The 16,731-nt window shown below is 33.6% G+C and overlaps 1 protein-coding gene across 6 annotated transcripts in view; it reads right to left on the bottom strand.

Annotated features, from left to right (window-relative positions):
- Positions 1 to 16,731, bottom strand: part of FBXW7 (F-box and WD repeat domain containing 7) — a 209,928-nt gene that overhangs the window by 63,986 nt on the left and 129,211 nt on the right. Inside the window, exon 4 of one of the 6 annotated variants that reach the window (XM_031664221.1) lies at positions 9,134 to 9,173. The exons of the other annotated variants lie outside the window; for them this stretch is intronic. Within the exon in view, the coding sequence (XP_031520081.1) occupies positions 9,134 to 9,173 (40 nt within the window). The remainder of the gene's footprint in view (positions 1 to 9,133; positions 9,174 to 16,731) is intronic. 6 annotated transcript variants of the gene reach the window in all.

Raw genomic sequence — 16,731 nt, 5'->3', positions numbered from 1 at the left:
TATAAGGATGATTGCACCAGTGAAGCTTCAGGAGGTTTGAATGAGGGAAGCTATAATTACTAGGGCTATGTGGCTTACGGAGGAGTATGCAATGAGTGATTTTTAGGTCTGTTTGTCGTAGGCAGGTTAAGCTTGTTATAATTATGCCTCATAAGGATAGCACGAGGAATGGGTAGGCTATATATTCTGTTAAAGGGTTAAGAATAGAGGTGAAGTTATTATACTAAGTAAAATAAGTCGGTCAAAAAAGAATAGTGTATGATCCACTTATATAAGGTACTTGGAATACTTAAATTTGTATAGATAGAAAATAGAATGGTGGTTGTCTGAGGCAGGGAGGGGGGAAATAAGAGTTAGTGTTTAGTTGGCACGGAGTTTCAGTAGGAGAAAATGAAAATATTCTGAAGATGGATAGTGGTAATGGTTGTATAACAATGTAAACATATTTAATGCCACTGAATTGTATACTTAAACATGGTTAAAATATTAAATTTTATGTTATGGATATTTAACCATAAATTTTAAATGTTTTTAAACAAAAAAGTAAATGACTGAAAATGGAACAATCATCACCAAAAAAACTTCGAGAGATCTAAGGTTAGGAGAGAGAAGAGATAGTATGAGAGTGCTGGAAACCTATAAATTGGTAGTAGAAAAAAAGTGACAATGATATCCAAGATACCATGTCTACAGTCCTACGAGGCAACTTACTACCCTGCAGAATGATTAATAGGTTCATGCTACTCTTAGCATCTCCTTAGATGCTCACTTTATTTTCCAACATAAGACTAATCGTTTTGTTTGTGAAACATATGTCATGTTTTGTCCTTCTCTCATTAGACAATCCCTTTTGCTAAAGTAGTTCCCATGGAATATCCTTATCTCAGTTACTAACACTACCTATTTTGTTAATATTGCAACACTTTTCTGTAGTCTGAGATTATTTTCAAAACAATTCTGTCTCAGTGATATCTTTGAAATCAATTGGATAATTAACCCCTCTGAATTTCTTTTCCTGAACTACACAGAAGATACAATTTTAACTGTGTGATACTCCAGTGCAGAAAAACTAGAAGAGGGTGATATATTCTACGAGTTTAACACCTTCATTTGGCATTTGGAAAAATGAATCAAAGATCTAGTTAACAATCAGTGGTTATTCCACTGGTTAATAAAGATAATGTATTGAATATTATAATTTTTCACTTTTACATTTAAAAGCCCTCAAGGAACTCTAAAGTCACATGTATTTACATGCAGACATTTTAAAGATAAGAAAAATCCTTAATCTCAATGAGTCTGATCCTGGGGCGGGGGGGGGGGGGGGAAGATTTAGAATTAAAAATTTAAAAAACTGGGAAAATTAAAACTAAAATCAACAGTTTCTAGTTTCTAAGAGACCAAAAGTTATTAAGAACTAAAACTAGGCTTTCCATTTTCATGAAATAATTTACAATGACAACAGACACAAAACATAAGTGAACATAATTAAGGCTGTTTGTACCTCGAATGTTGAGTTTTTTAGTGGATACCGAGTTTTGGTAAGCTCAAAGGGGTGATATCCTAATTTAACTTTTTTTTTTTTTTTTTTTTTTAAATCAGTAAATAGCTGCCCTCAACTGGATAATACAGGGCATTGCAACTGTGGCAAACCAAACACTGTAACAGAATCATGTGTTTGTCATGATATATTTTTGGAAAAAGAAGACATTATCAGTGATTGGGCAAAGTGAGTACTAATTTCCAAATACATATACTACAAGTCTCATTTTTTTGGAGGATTCAAGTAACAGTACTTCTAAAGCGATATTCCCAATCAACACGAAACACTCAAAATATCAAACCTTCAAATATAGACAAAAACCCTAATAAATGAGGGAAATCACAGACAAGGTATATAAGAACACCAACTGTTAATACTTCAAAATGCAGCTAATTCCATGTGTTCAAGAAAAGATAAAGTCTGAGTCTCAATTCTCCTCTTAAAAACATTTAAGATACTCTTTAATACTACCCAAATTGAGACTCTTAAAAACAGACAAGCTCTTTTAAAGATGATGCCACAAATAATAAGGCAGTACAATATGGTAGGTAGGAGCATGGACTCCAGAACCAAACTGACTTAGTCCAAATCCCGGCTTTACCAGGTATGACCTTAATTTAATTCCTTTGTGTCTCAATTTCACCTAGGCAGTACCTACCTCATAGGACTGTTGTGAGGATTAAAAATTAGTTGATGTAAGTATACAGAAAAATGCCTCACATCTAGTAAGTGTTCGATAGTGTTAATTAAACTGCCATTATGATCACTACTACTATTAATGGAATCAAAAATCACGCAGAGCTTTGTAGATAACATTTCCAATTTTAAAATCACCAGCAAATAAAGCAGAGATTCTAAAATCTATCTACAATAACTTTGGAAAAGAATATTTTAAAACATATTATCTGTAAGTTTCAGAAAGACTTCTATTCTGTCAAAATTTTTGCCAAAAAATGAAGCTGTAGTATGTTAGCCATAGTGTCTTAGCATTTTAAGATTCCAGATATCACTTATCATCCAAGACAGGCTAAATATTAGGGAACCTGCAGTAAAGAAAAGGTCTTTATATAAGGTAACTTATTTTGCCCACTTATCACTTCCTGATTTTCTTTCTTCTAAAGATTTGCATCTGCAAAAACAATTATATATAAATGTTACATGTAACAAAATATCACCAATACGGTATCTGTAAAATGCATTACAACTCCAAGCACTCCAATTCTCTTGTAACAACAAGAAAAATACCACCACAGCAATTAACTCTGGAGTTCCATCTTTTCTTTCATTCAGTATTATACAAAAGGCTAGAAATTTAACTGCTCCTGACCAAAGCTACAGCATACGAGCAGCACAAAGATTTTCCATTTTTCATATATTATTCCTGAATCAGCTAAAACAAATCACTCAGAAGATGTAAATCTCCCTGCAAATTCAAATTGACTTTATACCAAGAGTTTTCAAAGTCTTACCTCAAAAACTTCCACAGGAAGAATATCAACATATGTTATTTGAATTCAGTATTATTCACTGCTTCTGTGAATTCAGGCAACAAGTGACTTTCTCTGTTGTAGAAACAGAAAGTCCCACGTGCTAAAAAGTATACCATTACTAAAGTGCAATAAATCAGAATCAAAATCCTTCTGATCAGATAATATGGTATTATCAAGTATACTCATTTATTCACAGATACAGAGTAAGGCAGATTATTTTCTCTAACAAATCAGTTTTTAATCTTCCTAACATCATAGATATCAGAGTGTTAAAGTATTTCCCTACCAAGCAATTCATGAATGAAAGCAATTCATGGTTGAAGACGGAACAATTTAAACACGGAGGAAAACAATCAGAAATCAAGAAATTAAACCGTCTGCTTAATGATAAATTAACTATCAAGCTTGTATTAGCAATAACTGTAAAAAAAAAAAAAAAAAATCCAGCAAGCAACATATTACTTTAAGCAGAACCATAAATACAATTAGATAGGGCATCAAAGAAAAAAATATGGCATACTTTTTTTTTTTTTTTTTGAGACTGAGTCTTGCTCTGTTGCCCAGGCTGGAGTGCAGTGTTGCAATCTCAGCTCACTGCAACCTCCGCCTCCCAGGTTCAAGCAATTCTCCTGCCTCAGCCTCCTGAGTAGCAGGATTACAGGTGCCTGCCACCACGCCCAGCTAATTTTTGTATTTTTAGTAGAGACAGAGTTTTACTATGTTGGCCAGGCTGGTCTTGAATTCCTGACCTTGTGATCCACCTGCCCTGGACTCCCAAAGTGCTGGGATTACAGGCGTGAGCCACCATGCCTGGTTGGTATACCTTTTAAAGTTTTAGTGTTTTTTTTTTTTTTTTTTTTAAGTTTTAGTATTCACAAAAGGTATGTCAAATAAATAAAAATTTTTTAAGATGAAAATCACATTTAAAATGATTACTAAACATGTTCTAAAAGATATTTATTTACATGCTCAAAGTGCTCACTCAGATTACAACTTCCAATTACAATGTATTTGAGACATTATATGTATGTAAACATTCAATAGGTCGCACACTGCACTTCCCTGCTAATTTTCTTTATTTGGGCAACAAGGCCAGCCCCTAACTAAGAGAAATATGCTTGGGTTCTGAAGCAGCACATACAACATACACAAGTGTTATAAAAATGTGACCTGATAATTGGACATTTGCAAAATAAAAGCATTGCATGTACATGCCTATATACACAGATATGTAGCATTTTCAAAATAAAAATGCTAGAATACTAGATTATATAAGGTATTGTAACTGCTCTGATTTATGGAATCAACATCTCAATGTTAGACATTTAAGCTGTTTTATATTCCAGTTATTTCAAAAAATTTGGCTGAAAATACATTATAAATTAAAAAGTGAAATACAGAAAACCAACCAAAACAAGTGCTAATAAATTATAAGTTGACAGATGACAAAACTATCCCACGGTATGCCAGAAACTCCAAGATTCAAGAACCTTAACTATTTAATGTCTTGCAGTACAATTACCTGGAGTTTATACTTCAGGTTTCTACAAAAAGGAGGCTAAATATTAATAGAAATAGATGGTCTGACTTCTCAGATGATTGAGATTAAGTCCCTTGCAGGTTTAAGAGTATATTACATCTCTAAATCAACAGTGAAAAGACAACCTACAGAATGGGAGAAAATATTTGCAAACTATGCTTCCAACAGGGGGCTGATATCCAGAATTTACAGGCAACTCAACAACAAAAACCAAATAACTTCATTAAAAAGTGGGCAAAGAACATGAATAAATACTTCTCAAAAGAAGACATACATATTTTCTCATGCCAATAAGCATGAAAAAATGCTCAACATCATTAATTATCAAAGAAATGCAAAGTAAAGCCACAATGAGATCTCATTTTACACCATTCAGAATGGCTATTATTAAAAAGACAAAAAATAATAGATGTTGGCGAGGATGTAGAGGAAAAAAATGCCTATACGGTGTTGGTGGGAATGCAAACTAGTACAATCTCCATGGAAAACAGTATGGAGATTTCTCAAAGAACTAAAAATAGAACTATCATTTGATCCAGCAATCCCACTACTGGGCATCTACCCAAAAGAAATGAAATTATTTTAAAGATGCCCAAGAATGTAGTGTGTGATTATTATAGTTATACCTTTAAGTCAACTATGATAACTAACCCACCTATATGTGTGTACACACACACACAAATGGAATACCATTCAGCTATAAAAAAGAATGAAATGTCTTTTGCAGCAATATGGATGGAACTGGAGATGATTTTTAAGTGAAACAACACAGAAACAAAAAGTCAAATACCACGTTTCACTTACAAGTGAAAGCTAAGTAAAGTGTACACATGAACATGGAGTGTGTAATAATAGATATTAAGAGACTCAGAAGGGTGACACGCAGAGAGGATGTTGAGAGATGAGAAAACACTTAATGGGTGCAATTTTACTATTTGGGTGACGGGTACACTAAAGGCCCAAATTTCACCACTATGTAATACAGCCTTGTAAAAAAAACTGCAGTACCCCTTAAATTTACACGCACACAAAATAAGTATATTACAGCTCTAATAATATTACGCATATGGCCTTCTTGTAAGAAGGTTCAATTTGGTGAGCTTTCTTTTATTATAGTTTAGTGAACAATAGAGCCAGTTCATAAAATATATCTAAATAAAATGCATTGCTTCTTCTTTTGTGTCTGACTTCTTTTACAAAAGGCATGTATGCCTGTGCTATAAATGTTTTTGTATAGTAATACGAAAACATTTTTATTGGAAAAAAGGTACAGGCATAATGATTTTTACATAAATTTTTAAAAGGTGAAATTCAAGAAAAATAACCTCAGGATTTTTCTGATTCCATATTATACTATAATAATATGTGTGTGTTTATATATTTTTTTCCTCTCCTACTGACTATAGTAGTCTAAACACTACCATACAGAGTATATTTGACTCTTTTTTTAAGGAGTAAACTTTGGATTTTATTTATATTTGTGCCTAAGAACTTTAGTTGTTAAAATACTTTTCCTAATCCTTTCATTAAGCATTTTAAAAAGTACTTAAGATGACACAAAAATCCAACTATCTTACTGAATTTTGTAAGTATTTCAGAAATGCCCAGTATGAAGTCTTCAATGACTTAACATAACCTGTCTCATGATTAAGCTTAACTCTTACAGGCTGAGCTGGGTTACCCCAGCTGTTAAAATGGCCTTACACAGCTGCTCACCAAGAATTTAGTTCGTGATTATTATAGTTACACCTTTAAGTCAACTATGACAAAAATGACACAGTAATTACAGGTATTTCAGTCATGCAAAAAGCCTCATGTAATGACAGAGTAAATGATTTAAAGCAACCTAATTCTCCATAATTCTCAAAATAAAATTTAAGTGTAAGAAAGACAGTAACATCAGTACTTAAGTCCATAAACATAAACAGTTCAAACATAAACAGTTTAAACATAAACAGTTCATCAGCCTTTCAGTTAAAATAAATTAAACATTACTTACCAATAATTTCTTTCTCTTAATAAAAATTCTGAAGAGTATTGCAGGCCAGGGAGTTAAAATACTAATTACACTAATAATTAGGACTAAGTAAATAATACTAATAATTCTTCTAAAATACAGTAAGAGTGTATTGTTTTGCTATACAGCTTTAAAAAATTAAGCTATAATGCAGATGGCTCAACCAAACTGACAGTTCAACAAATTATAAAAATTTATCTTACGAAAAATAAAAAGCTACACTTACAGAAATGTAAAAAATCTGAAGGAGTGCTGGCGTTTTAAACAGGTAAAATAGTAAGGAGGGGAAAATGATTATTTCCTACACTGCTGAGTTTCTGATGCAATTATAAATAAAAATCAATATATTTTGAGTAAGATAAACATAGTACCATACTTCATTTATATAATTTTCAGTAATGTGCTATGAAAGTATGTGGGATTTATTAATATTAACTGAAAGTACTTCAGCACAGAATTTAAGTACGGGATTAAAGTACAGAAAAGTAAGATTAAGCAATAGAAAATACATATTTAGAACTTAATTCTTGGACGGGCTGACAGTTGATACCACTGGCCTTTTATGCTGTCAATATTACATATTCAACAAAGTAATTTTTCTGAAAAACATCAATGTTATTTTTTGTAGCTGAGGTTTAAACTAAGCTGAGAGCCTAAGTTTTCATTCTTTACAATAAGTGAAACACTAACTGGTTATCAAGAAAAATTAAAAACGAAGAAACAAAACTCAATTCCTACTATTCTATAGTATGCCTGTAATAGAAAGATCTTGGGATAGAAAGATAAATAAGTCTAAGGAGACTATCAGAGATCAATAAGAGATATAAAGGAATTCTGCAGCTGTAGGGCTTAGAAATACATACACATTGTTTCAGACTGGAACAATGATGAGGGGAAGGGATTAAACACTGACAAGAGTTTCTAGTAGATCATGCTTTGTATCACTTAATCACCAGGAGGAAACTTTGAGGTATCATTATCCTTGTCTACTTGTTACAGACAAAACCAAGGCTCAGAAAGGTTTACAAATTTGCCCAAGTTAACACAGTTGGCAGGTAATGGAGTTGAGATTTTAACCCTGGTATGTCTAATTCCCAAACTTGTGCTTTGTAACAGATCATCTGTCCAATTCCACAGAATGTTACATCCTAACTTAGTTGTTCGGAGACACTTCTTTGTTAGTGTTTCAGATATGTAAGTTTGTCAGATATAAATGAGTTCTAGATAACTGAAATAAAGTATTGTATAAGACATTTACATATTATATACGGAATGTTTTAATGTGCCTAGTTTTTATGAAGTCCAAATTTAAAAAAAGAAACAGGAATAACATCGAAGATATTATGAACTCCTGTAGCAAATTGTATTCTCAAAGATAGTCACAACACTGTCCCCCATCTTGCATGCTCTTCTTGCAATGTGATTCTGATACTCCTTTCACAAAGAGGTAGAGGCCATGTCTTCTTGCCTTAACAACAGGCCAGACTTTTGTGACTGTTTGGACCGTTAGAGATAGTAAAAATGGTACCATGTGACTTCCCTGGCTAAGTCACAAAAAGGAGATTCAGCTTCCAGCTTGCTGGAACACTCACTTGGTAGTCCTGATGTGGTAACTAAGTAGTACCTTCAGGCCACCATGCTCTGAAGAAGCCCAAACTAGCCCAGGTAAAAAGACTGTATTACACGGAGATGTTCTGAGACTATACGGAAAAAGAGTTTCTGGGTCAGCCCTCAGCTGTTCTAGACCCCTGCTTTTGCACTTCCAGCCATGATCTGACTGCCACCCAGAGTTAACAATGGCCAGATCAGCACTCCCCAAATTACAAACCTATAAGAACAATGAGAAATAATAAAATAATTCTCATTTGCTATATCCACAAAGCTTTGATGGCGACTGGTCAGGTGACAATGGATAACCAAAACATCTTATAAAACAAGGAGTTCTAAGTTGGTTTATAGTCATCGTAGTGGAGCGTTAATTTTACAATGTAACAGGAATGGAAAGGATAATGGGTGATTCAAAATGAAAACGTAAGTGATCATCTTGAGGATGGCAAAATTTTGGGTGACAACTTCCCACCTTGATACTCAATGGAAATGAGGCCTTAGCAAGTTTCTATTTTCATAATAAAACTTTTAAAAAAGTTTCATATTACTTTGGCTTGAATTTACATCCAAAGTCATTTGATATATGACCAAGAAAGGAAAAATCAAACTCACTTTTGGATTTCCTAAAATTGTGCTTTTGTCTATATTCCAAGCGAACTCAGATGACAAGGGGATAAGGCAAGTACAATTAAAGGAGAAAAACCAATTAGGTTTAAGACCTGAAAAGCCCTTTTAGAGGGTACAATTGATGTCATCATATAAGTACATTGGCCCAGCAAGGCCATTTGTTCTATATTTTCAAAAGAAGGTGAAAAAAATCAATACCTTTATGTGAACTCTCAAGATTTTCCAATGTTGGCAACAAATTTAAATGTTTTAAAAATACATTCAATGGTAGGCTGTCATGATGAAAAGAAAAAGATTTAAATACCTACTATATGAGATATCATTTTGTCATCTCTATTCTGTTCCTTTCTGGAGTAAAGAAGCACAAAAAAATAATTAAAATAAAAAGTAAGATTAGTGATAATCTGATAGAGAATAATGATTCTGTCTTAAAGTTTTAATTTTCTTTTCTATACCAAGTAACAGAGTAAAATGATAATGAGGAATAAACCCCAAAACTGAAACTTACGTGATAAACACTACAGAGATACGTACCTCAGTATATTTAAGTTTTTCACTCATTAAACCCTAAGACAGATGGCAGCATATTGGTAAAGTACAAACAATGCATTCTAGAAAATTAAATTTATAATGTAGACTTAAATTAATAGAACCAACATCTGCAGCTAAGCAAATGAATAACTGCTGGCACTTACTCCTCAAATTCACCAGTACCTTCTTCATGCTTCCATTCCTGATTTGCATCTGATTTCAATAACCAAAAACTGCCATGGAAACCAACCAAGTAATGCATCTCCTAAAAGCAACTGCTATTTCTAAAGCAGAGAAACTACCTTTTGCATCAGCAAAAACCAACTGACAGAAGGACAAGCTATATTTGAATAAAACAGACCCTTTTCTAGGGAGGGGGAAAGATACAAAAAAATTTTAAGCATCATTTTTAAACCTGATCTATGAATACAATCATCATTCTTCCTGCATTTCATATAATTAGAGGTTAAAGTTTATATGCAAGATGCTACCCTGACAACAATACTTATTATAAGGAATCAAGTTAATGTCCTATGTTAGATACAGCTAGAAGTTATCCCAATAATTTATGAAGTGTTCTCTAAAATGTATCCTAAATAAAGATAATTTTAACCTACCCAAAACTATTGTTCCATTCATAGTGATTGCTTCATTTGTTTATAATCATCCCTTCACTGTGAAAAACATCGATATTTTCTGTAGTATCAAGCAGTAATTCTAGAATTTCCACAGAAGTGCCAAAGAACATCTTCCCTTGCATTTATTCCAGTTTCAGCTATTCAGTTCAAGAACACCCAAGTATCATTAAAGAATAAAACTTGCCTTTTCCTGTCTTCTGAACATTTTCATATGAGTACTCAAAGCTCTAGGATTAGCAAAATTTACTTGTGGGTTCTTTTACAAATTCCTTCTAAGTTCGCATTAACAACCAATTAGGGAAAAAATACCTGTCAGGGATCAAGAGTGCTTCATAGTTAGCAGTAACAAAATGTACAATATCAAACAGCTGAACTCTATGCTAAAAGCCGTAATAATGTAGGCAAAAGTCAATGGAATAGTTTCAACCCACCCAAAAGAGTATCTTTGGAACTAAAAATATTTTGCAGAACATTCCTCCTAGCCTGAACTAGTAAGTTAGTTATAGCATAGACTTGTAACATTACAATAATTAACCTTATAAAATATAATAGCAAATGCTTAAGGATTTGCTATATGCCAGTCATTGTCCTGAATACTTTGCATACATTACCTCACTGAATCCTCTCCATAACACTATGTGTTAGATACTGCTACCATCCCTACGAAACTACAAGGTCAACGGTTTGTGCAAGGTCAAACTGCCATGAACTGACAGAGCTAGCATTTGAAAATCCCCCAGTAGTTTGACCTTAGAAATCACACCCTACCACTATTCACGAGCATTAATGCATTTGTTCTAGATATACTGTTGAGGACATGATCTACTGAGTCACTCAGGAAGCCCTATGTGGGAAATTCCTTTTATATAATATTAGGAAAGATGCATGGGTGTGTATAAGTGTGTGTGTGTGTGTGTGTGTGAGAGAGACATCTTTTCTCTTCCCCTGAGGACTCAGTACATCGTCTTCTTAATTTTATCACAAGGAAGCAGAGACTCCAAACTAAAGGCCAGTGTTTTGCAAACTTCAGTTTACATGAAAATCATTTGAGAGTTTATTAAAAACGCACATCCTGACCCTGGAGTTTAGTTAAGTAGCTCTGGAGAGTAACCCAGAAATCTGTTATTTTTAAAAAGCACTCCAGATGCTTCTGATGCAGCTGGTCCAAGGTAACACTTCGAAAAATACCAGTGCAGACATTTAGGAGTGGACAACCTATATCCTATTACCAGCTTTCTCTAACTCATTATAACTCATTCCTTACCCCTTCTCATGACCTTGCCCTCATATTCTACTCCAGTATGGTCCCTGGTTCTGATTTTCATGTACACTTTGTCACTTTATTATATGTATTTCTCCTACATTTAGACCACTTCAAATCCCAAATTCCTTGTGGAAGCTGGATATTCGTTTCTTTAAAATGAGGTCAATTCATTTGGCAGTTTAATACCTAAAATCAGTATACCAAATTCATAAGGAAAAGTCTGCAGGTCACCAGTTAAAGCACTTAAAGTGCTATGCATATGTCGCACTTCCACTCCAAACAACCCAACTCCCATTAATGGATCAGCACTGGAGGCAAAGTGTACTGTAATTTTGCAATGGGTGATAAACATTTCTACAGAAGTGCCAAAGAACATCTTCCTTTGCATTTATTCCAGTTTCAGTTATTCAGTTCAACAATAATAGTCCATTCTTCTTCCATACATGATAGTGGAAAACGGGTGGTCTATGGGTCAAACCAACCCACGGAAGTGCTTTTGTAAAATTTGGACACCAATGTATTTTAAAGATTAAGAAATATCATCTGAAAATCTGAAATTCCAACGAATTTTGAAAAATTCAAAAACATGGCAATATCAAGACCCTCTTTTTAGAGACGTTTTAGCTCCCTGGCTCTTCTAGCCCATTTCATTCATATCAATTAACTTTCGGGACCCTATGGTCCAGAGGGTTTTCTGCTTGAAAATCACTCCAGGTTAGGAAATAAATCATTGATGGAAATTAGTTACAATACAGGTGTATGATATTCTAGAAACATCTCTAGTATTCATATTCATACTAACCTGCTTTTTCCAAACCTGTGACTTCTGGGTGGATAAAAGTGATCTCTTACCTTTTATAAAATACTACATACCCTGTACTTGCCCCCTCCCATTAACCCTTTTAAAATGTAATGCAACTAACAATGAATATATGCATTTAGCATAGTAATCTACTCCCAACATCACCCTTCCCCAACCCCTCCCTACCAGAGCTACTAGTAAATTGTGGATTATCTTAGAAAAATAATGGCAATTCTTTGAGTGCTCAATAATACTGTTAAATGAATCAAGTTTTAACTAGTAAGTCAGTGTTTTCTTCAGACACATGTTAAAGACACAATACTGGATGTCTTCAATCCATCAAGAGTATCTATTATCTCTGCCACTCAAAGAAGGAGTCCATGTGGTTTTCAAAATATCCAAATACTGATCTTTTTATTTGATTTACCTTCTTGACCATTTAAGAGTTCAACATGCACCACCTATATTATGCTAACAATAACTCAATTCATCACTTGTGCAAAAGGATCAGAATTCAAGCTCAGCCTTCAATTACCTAAGCTCATGTCAACCTGTCAATAAATGTGGTTTTCAGAAAATGGCAGTGATACAGAAAACTAGCAAACACACCACTAAGGCATAAGAAATGTTATCAGCTAGAGAATACTGTTTATCATAGCAGTGACTTTAAAATAATAATAAGTTCATCAATATTCAAGAGGACTAACATCTCAGTAAAATTTAGAACTAAAGATCAAAGTTTTGTCACTTCATTATTATAGTAACTAATTTGAAGAAATAATTTAAGGTATTAAAATTGGCAAATCAAAGGAGGCGAGACTTAAAAGATGAGATTCTTTTAAGTCTTTAAGTGAATTATTGTTCCTTCTCTTTCACATGACCCTCTTTTATTGTCTCCTCTAGGTGTAAACAATGTGTTTCCTCTAAGTTCATCATACTAATCTTCCTACACCAAAAGACTGTATAAATAGTAGCTAACGAGAAATGTCCTTATTTCCGCCCCCTGAAACATAATACAGAAATTAATAATGAAAAGTGCTCTCTAAAGTATATCTAAGGAAGAAATTAAAATTTAAGCAAGGTGCTACTCAGATCTTGAACTTCTTCTCTAGAAGCTAGCAAAGATCCAATAGTATACAGTCAATGGGTCATATGTAGCTCAAAGTCAGTTTTTTGGAGCCAGCACAATGTTTTTCTTTTTCTTTTCTTGATATTTCTAAAGACAGAGTCTTACTCTGTCACCCAGGCTAAAGTACTGTAGTACTGTCACTGCAGCCTCAAACTCCTGGGCTCAAACCATCTTCTTGCCTCATATTTTTATTCTTTTAACTGAATATTAATACCTTTTGGGGAAGGCATATCTTATGTAGTTCATAAGAGCCTGAACAGTCTTACTGGCTGTTCATGATTCTCTTCACACATTGACATTACCTATTTAAGTACCTATAGGTTATATTTCTCATTTCTTTACCCTAAGCAGCCAAAAAAAAAAAAAAAAAATGAAGATTAAATCAGTTGTTCAAATATTCTTTACTCCAGGATGATTAGGTGGTTATGCCCCACAATATTACTTTCTGTGCTAACACAAAATGACATTTAGACAAGGGAAGTAGCTTCTCTGGAGAGAGAATTCTTTTCTCACATACATGCCAAGAAGTCCCAGAGCAAATAACAATGAAAGGCCTATTCTTTTTATGCTTGTATGTTCAGATACTTGAGAAATTTTCTAAATGCACACTTACATTTCCAAAGCATAGTCAGTCTGCACATACATTTATCCCAAGATTCACTCTTTCATCACTTTTTGTTGTTACAAAGTAGCAAAATGCTAGTTGCTTGTTTAAAAAAAAAAAAGCAAAAACAAAAACCCCAGGTATCCCACATATTATCTGACAGTGCACATAATCACTCTTGAGTGTATACTCCAAATTCTGAGCAAGACATACTATACTAAAACACAAAGTAGGAAAGACAAGCACATACTAAGTATATTTAAATACATGGAAAGCAGCTCTATCTATAAGGTACTATATGGCCCTCTAGTGTTCAGTGAAGAAATAGATAAATTCTTAAGGAACTGTGTGCTTTTGATATGTTTCATAGTAAAAAAATATATATATAAAATTTTCTACGTATGCTAAACATACTAATATATGACTTCTACAAAAACCTAAATATTTTATATCTTCTGTGATTTTACATCTTTGTGCTTTCTTTTGAATTACTATCCATATTTAGAATATCCAGTGAAAGAATTCTGAAACGTTCTTAAAGTTTTTCCCATAAATAATTGTAATGCTAAATGAAAAAAAATAGCATTTCCAAATTAAGAACTAGACAATACTGAATGTAAGGCAAATTTCAAAGAAAAAAACAAAAGAATGGGGTCGTGTCTAAAAACTAAGTATTTAAACACACCTAATCTCAATGCCCTAACCATATTTTCTTTTCTCTGTATTCTACTTGTGATCCATCCAACTTGATTCTTTTTATCATATTAATTTATAGAAAATAGAGATTAATTAAATACACAAAATTACGTCTCTCAGAAGAGAGGCCAAAGATAGGACTGAGATTTTAGGACAAGAGTCAAAGTAAAAGTAGACCCACAAGCAGAAAAGAATCTCATTAATAAGATTCATAAAATTGTAACCACTGGCCAAATGTCTGTAAAATCGATAATACTGTTTAAAGTTGGTGAAATAATAATTTCAAAAGGAACTTACATTTGTTACATGTTTAAAAAATATATTTATATATACTTACATTTACTGTTTATATATTGGGGTTTTGTCAGGGGGAGAGGTGGGAACTGAAATACAAGCAAGATATAAAATTTATCCCCAGCTTTTTTACTCACCTGCTAATGTTAAGTAATTAACATTTCCAAGCTAAACCTTTAGAAGCTACAGGAGGACTCTGTGAAAATCCTATACTTGGCATCAACACAAATCCTTCAAATGTCAAGGAAAGGTAAACTGCCTATGGCAAACAACCTTCAAAGTACCACAGAGTCATCTACTAAACTATTAAGAAATAGGACAGAAGGACTCTTAGCAAACTAGGAATAGAAGGGAGGAACTTTCTCAATCTGATAAAGACTATCTACAAAAAGCCTACAGCTAACATCACACTTAATGATGGAAACTCAAAGCAGTCCTACTAAGATCAGACACAAGGCAAGAATGTCCTCTTTAACCACTGCTTTTCAACATCGTAGGGGAAGTCCTAGTTAAAGCATAAAGATAAGAAAAAGAAGTAAAAGATAAAGAGATTAAGAAAGAGGAAATAACACTGTCTTTTTTGGCCAATGACATGACACTCTACATAGAAAATCCTTTAAAAAATGGACCAAACAAAAGCAACTATAGCAAGGTTGCAAGATATAAGATTAATATATAATAAGTCAATTATTTTCCTATACACCAGCAATGAAAAAGTGAAATCTGAAATGACAAACATAGTATCATTTACGTTAGCAGCCCCCTGAAATAAAATATGTAGGGATGATCTAATAAAATATGTATAAGATCTATGCAAGGAAAATTATAAAACTCTGATAAGAAAACATCAAAGAAGAATGAAATAAATGGAGATATATTCCATATTCTTGTACAGGAAGACTCAATATTGTCAAGATGTCAGTCCTTGCCAATCTGGTCTACAGTTTCAAAGCAATATCAATCAAAATCCCAGCAAGTAACAGATATCGACAAACTGATTCTAAAACATATGGAGAGGCAAAAGACCCAGAATAGCCAAAACGATACTGAAGGAGAGGAACGAAGCTGGGACATAGACACTATCCAATTTCAAGGCTTACTATAAAGCTACAGTAACCAAGACAGTGTGGTATTGGTGAAAGAATTAAAAGTAGATGAATGGAACAGAATAGAGAGACCAGAATATGGTACAGTGATCTTTGACAATGGAACAAAGGCAGTACAAGGGAGAAAAGTTAGTCTTTTCCACAAATGGTGCTGAACCACTGAACATCCACATGCAAATAAATTAATCGAAACAATGACCTTACACCCTTCACAAAATTAACTCAAAATGGATCACAGACATAAATGTAAGGTGCAAAACTATAAAATTCTTAGAAGATAACATTAGAGAAAACCTAAATGGCCTTGGGTATAGAAAAGACTTTTTGCTGGGGTAGAGTGGTATGATCTCAGCTCACTGCATCCTTGATGTCCCAGGATCAAGCAATCCTCCAACCTCAGACTCTTGGGTTGCTAAGATCACAGGAATGCACCAACCACCATGCCTGGCTAATTTTGTGTATTTTTTTTTTTTTTTTTTTTTTTTTTTTTTTTTTTTTGTTAAGGAGGAGGTCTCACTATGTTGCCCAGGCTGGTCTCAAACTCCTGGGCTCAAGCGATCCTCCCACCTCAGCCTGCCAAAGTGCTGGGATTATAGGTGTGAGCCACGGCACCCAGCTGGAAATGACATTTTAGATACAACAACACAATACTAACAGCATGATACATGAAAGAAATAATTCGTAAGCTGGACTATACTAAATTAGAAATGTCTGCTATCTGAAAGACACTGTCAGGAAAATAAGAACATAAGACACAGACTCGAAGAAAATATTTGCAAAATGCACATGGGATAAACGATTGTTATCCAAAATATACAACAATAAGAGAACAACCCAACTAA

Source organism: Papio anubis, chromosome 3 (genome assembly GCF_008728515.1).
Source record: "Papio anubis isolate 15944 chromosome 3, Panubis1.0, whole genome shotgun sequence".
Classification (NCBI taxonomy): Eukaryota; Metazoa; Chordata; class Mammalia; order Primates; family Cercopithecidae; genus Papio; species Papio anubis.
Note: the sequence above shows the minus strand (reverse complement) of the source record. Positions and strands in the feature narration are given on the sequence as shown.